Raw genomic sequence first — 4,911 nt, forward strand, 5'->3', positions numbered from 1 at the left:
GTGAGAAAGTAATTTGTAAAGCTCTTCAAGGTTTGTTTTGAAGCTTTACGATGAATTTCTCTCTTTATGCTCATGAAGTGATCCGAACCAGCAGGAGTCCCAAATGTCCTCTTCATCAGAAGAAAGAGCCATACCAGTTGCAACGACTCCACAGCTTTCTGAACCCCCCGAGGCAGGCAGTGAATGTATGTACAGCATGTTGGAGATGTTACATGAGTAAAGGTAGCTGAACTCCTGGGGGAAAATGTGCACTTTGCTGTACAACTGCAGGTGTCTCAGATTGAAGTAGTACTAGCATGTTACTGCTAACTTTCGTTAACCTGTAGACAGAATACCCTCTTCAAAGAAAGTCCTCGTAGAAAATGCATAGTGAATGTTCCTGTTCTTGATAAAGATATTGGGAAAACTGGTAGAATGTAAAGTATTAGGAGGAAAGATCCGTATGTATTTGAATGTTGTGCACCACTACTCATTTCTGTGCTATGAGATCTGCTGCTTGAGTTCCTGTTTTCTAAGATGGTGCATCCTCAGTATTCAGGCTGTGAAGAATAAGTAGCTGTCAGTGTGCCTTTCCGGCCACCCTTTCCTCTGTTGTTCTTTTTCTCTATGGACTTGCCAGCTGATTTTCCCCTTCCTCTTGCTTAAACCTGTGTCATTTATATGGCAGTTAAGTTAAGGTTATATAAATCTCTTCCAGCTGTGATAAGTATCCTTGAGAGTGAGGACATGGTCAGTGCTTATTCAGAAAATGGCCTTGAGGGGAAGTGTGTGGATTTACCTACAGAACGTAACCTAGAAGCAGCTGAAGTTGAAGAAAATGTTCCTTTTCTGCAGGAAGAAAGAACTGCTTCTAACAATCTTCCTAAAACTGAGAAAATTCATGTAAGTAAACTGTTTTCCCATTTGCTACAAAACAGAAAACACTTTGCAAATTGAGGACAGTCCTGTCTTACTGACAATTAGAAGGCACACAAAAACTCCTCAGTTTCTTTAGCTGGTGAACACAAGTTAGAGCCTCATTCCGTAAGGGCAGACAGGTTGTTCTGCTCTGCATTTTCTGTACCTATGACACAGAGTAGAACCTGTCAAGACGTGGGCCTTTGAGAGCTGTAGTCGTGCAAAAACAATGCCTAAGTTGTTTTGTAAAATATCCATGCTTTCATTTCATTTACTAGAACTTAAACATTTCTTATTTGACTTTAAAAACTAATTATTTTTCATGTTAAAGACAGTAAGAATGGGGAGTGCAGCTTTTCGATACTGGGGGCCATTTACCAAATAACAAAATGCTGTGGGAACCCAACTCATTGTCAGAATGATTTAGGTGCGTAGATCCTTGAATAGCTGTAATTTTAATCAATACACTCGATTCTCTGTCTTCCATAAATCTCAGGAATGCAGAATTAAAACCTGGAGCACAGATATCAGCTTGTTCCAGCTGTTCCCCCCAGTGCTGCCCAGAAAGTGTCACAAGGCTAAGGGCAGAAGAGGTTTATTTGAGGGCGAGATCCTGGGAACACTTTGATCCTCCATCCTTTGCAAACTCTGCCAGGTCCTGCCCTGGCTGGTGAGCCTTCACTACACCCATTTTTTTTCTGGAGACGTTAGAGGCAAAGGAGGCCTTGGTTATGAATAGAGAAGTAGGTTCAGGCTTGACAAGGTGCAGTGGCTGCCCCGTGACATTGCCCACGCGGGAGCAGAGCTGTGGGGCTCGTACCTGCAGCCTGGCTCAGCGCTAGCCTCAGCGTCCTCCTCTCTTTCCCCCTCGCCTCTTTCTCTTGGCAGGCAACCAGATCCAGTCTGTGGTGTGCAAGAAACTTTCCGATGTCTCCACTGTCTTCAACCATTTCTGTAGCCCTGAAACCAAAATGCCAGAGCGGCAGAGGCCGTGCAGTACTGAACCATGCCCCCCGGTGTGAGTACCAGAGCTTGGAGTGGATTGAGGGAGCGTGGGTGGAAAAACCGGTGTGGAGGAGGGTGAAATCCCCAGGGCGGAGTCCCCTGCACAGTACCCGGGGTGATGCTGCATGGCTGGAGCAGCTCTGCTGGGGAGGGAGGGCAGCTTTCTCTGTGCCCCATCGCGAGTACAATACAATGTGCAACCTGCACAGCCCGAGCGCATCCCTGCGGGGAAGGGGCGGTGGCGATGCGGGGAGCAGAAACCTGTCTCCCCTGCAGCGCCCTGTGCACGAGGCTACACCGTGCCTTGGTCGGAGAGAGACGTGCCGAGCACACGGCATGTTGGCCGAGGATGGTCTCTGTAGCGTGACCTCCTCCCTGCGCTGCTGTGCTGCTTGCAGAAAGGAGCCCTCCCTGTCTCGTCCTTTGGTGCAGAGCAGATACTCAGCACACTCCCTCAGAAATTGTCCCAGCCCCTCCCTGGCTGGCCCTTGCCCCTCTCTTGAAGGGGAAAGGGAGATGTGGAGGAACTCTGGGGTTCAGCCAGGACTGCCTGGGAGGCTGCAGCCAGAGTAGGAATCGGGCTGTGTACAGGAGTATGGGGACAAGCGTGGACCACTGTGCCCGTTGCAAGGTTTGCTGTTTTACCATCTCCAGCTGGGTGATTGGGAACTGGTCTGGATGGAGCCGAAGTTGCAAGGAAGGTGTCTGCACCCGTAGTGTCTTTTGCAAGTGTAAGATCTCAGCCACCGAGGAGAAGCCCTTGGATGATGCTTCTTGCACTCACCCACGGCCAGAGATGCTTGAGCCTTGCAATAACCAGACGTGCCCTCCAGAGTGGGTCGCCCTGGACTGGTCTGGGGTAAGTGTTTAATGTCAGCCCTCACCTCTCTGGTGGCGCTAGTCCGTAGGAGGACAGTGTCAATCACTAGGCCAGAGCATCGGTGATGGCTGCTGGCCATGGAGAGCGTAAGGTGGGACATGTAGCTCAGGAGACAGGCAAGGTGGAAGCAGTGGTGGGGAGAGCCAGTGCTGCCTCTCTCTGCTCTTTGCCGTTTGTCCTGACCGCGTGTGTCCCCTCTCTTTGCAGTGCACCCCAAGCTGCAGGCCAGGTTTCCACCACCGCATTGTTCTCTGCAAAAGCAGTGATCACAGCTCAACTCTGCCACCTCCCAGTGCTACGAAGGCTCCAAGCCCCCAACCAGCATGAGGTGCAACCTGCGGCGATGCCCACCGTCACGCTGGGTGACTGGCGAGTGGGGAGAGGTAGGGACAATCCTTTCCATGGGGCTATTGAAGAAGTCTCTGCCTCCCCAGCCCCTCCAATCCTAGTGCACGTGAGGCTTTTACCTGCCAGCAGAACCCAGTGGGGCCACCACAACTGTGTGGGGGGCAACAGGACTCTGTGACGGTGTTCTTTGCCCCCCCTTGGCTCAGGAGGCTGTTGTGATGGTGGCCCAAGCATACAGCTGACCCAGGGACTCTCCCAGGCCTAGCAGGGCCCCACAGAAGTTGTTGGAGGGTCCCCACGGGTATCTGGGGGGCAGCAGGGCAGTGAGGACAGGGAGCAGTGCAGCGCAGTGGGAGCGATGGGCTGAAGAGGTGGGCTGGGCCAGCTGCAAGTGGGGCCACTGCTGGTTCACCTGCCACAGCCCAGCCTGGCGCCTGCAGCAGGGTGACGCTGACAGTCCAGCACCCTTTGCACCTCCTAAGACCTGGCTGTGCCCTCTCCTCCAGTGCCATTAAAGCCATGGCAGCCACCGCAGCTCCGTGCTGTGCTGTTTTTTTGGCAGTGCTCTGCGCAGTGTGGCCTTGGCCAGCAAAGAAGATCCGTCCAGTGCCTGGTTCCCACCGGGCAGCCGTCCAGCGACTGCGTGGAGACCCTACAGCTGCCCGGCATGCAGCAGTGCGAGACCAAGTGCGAATCGGGACCTATGGACAACCCTGAAGGTGAGGGAGATGGAGGAGTGGGGAGGGAAACGCAGAGCACTGCCAGCATCGGGGGCTACGTGGTACAGGGACACTGGAGCAGCACAGCCCGAATTTGGGGGGCTCTAGGTGCTGTGCTGTGGGGTAAGGCTCTCGTGGGAAGACCTGATGCTGTCCCCTCTGGTCCCAGACCTAACTGGCATGCCGTGACCCGGATAAATGAAGTAACTGCACCTAAAGGCTTTCAGTAGTGAGGTTCTCAGTAGCTTCTTCAGCACAGCTGCATCTTGCTGCTTCCTGGCAAAAAGCCCCCAGGAGCTGGGCATCGGGGTGCAAAGGCAGTTTGCGTAGCACTGGTTAGAAGTCCCCCCCTCGGAGGGTCTCACTCCTTAGGCAGCTGTAACCCTGCTTCTCTCTGTCACCCGTCCAGAGTGCAAGGATGTGAACAAGGTGGCCTACTGCCCGCTCGTCCTGAAGTTCAAGTTCTGCAGCTGGACCTACTTCCAACAGATGTGCTGTGAAACGTGCCAGGGGCTCTAGGGACACGGCGTGACCCTCATGGGAAAACTGGAAGGTAAAAGCTACTCCGGAGGGCCACCAAGCCGTGCCCTTCCTCTCCGCCCCAGGAATCTCCCCTGGCTCCACCACAGACACTGGTCGTGCTTCTGGTGGGAGCCGGTGTCACCCAAACCCGTCCCCAAAAGACATGCATCCTTCGCCCCCCGAGCTTCACAATGGCAGGTTCCCAGTTAAACCACTGCCAGCCACTGCAGACACCGCCACAGCCCAGTGCGATAGGAGTTGCAGTGAGCAGTGGGAGAGGGAGAAGCTGGGCAGAGCACAGCAGCAGGGACATTACTTGAAATTCTGACGTTGTTATTTATTAGCAGCGGACCCAGGTCCTGCAGGTGTCAAGACAGCCACCAAAGCGGCAACACTCGCCCCGCTCCTGCCTCGGCCTGTTCCGCGCCTGTGTCCCAAGGGCATCATGGGGCATCGTGGTCTGCTCTGGGGTTCCTTGGGGAGGTTGGGCGCACTGGGGGCTGCTGCCTTTCCCTTGGGGATCCCAGAGGAGACAGGGAG

The 4,911-nt window shown here is 53.9% G+C and overlaps 1 protein-coding gene across 1 annotated transcript; it reads left to right on the plus strand.

The window, feature by feature from the left end:
• The first annotated feature begins 726 nt into the window (after positions 1-726).
• LOC137677530 (A disintegrin and metalloproteinase with thrombospondin motifs 10-like) lies at positions 727-4,368 on the plus strand. Its single transcript, XM_068424835.1, is given in 7 exon segments — positions 727-787; positions 1,786-1,915; positions 2,557-2,761; positions 2,990-3,065; positions 3,068-3,165; positions 3,693-3,849; positions 4,259-4,368. Coding segments are annotated over 7 exon segments (837 nt in total).
• The last annotated feature ends 543 nt before the right edge of the window (positions 4,369-4,911 follow it).

Source organism: Nyctibius grandis, unplaced genomic scaffold (genome assembly GCF_013368605.1).
Source record: "Nyctibius grandis isolate bNycGra1 unplaced genomic scaffold, bNycGra1.pri scaffold_88_arrow_ctg1, whole genome shotgun sequence".
Lineage (NCBI taxonomy): Eukaryota > Metazoa > Chordata > Aves > Nyctibiiformes > Nyctibiidae > Nyctibius > Nyctibius grandis.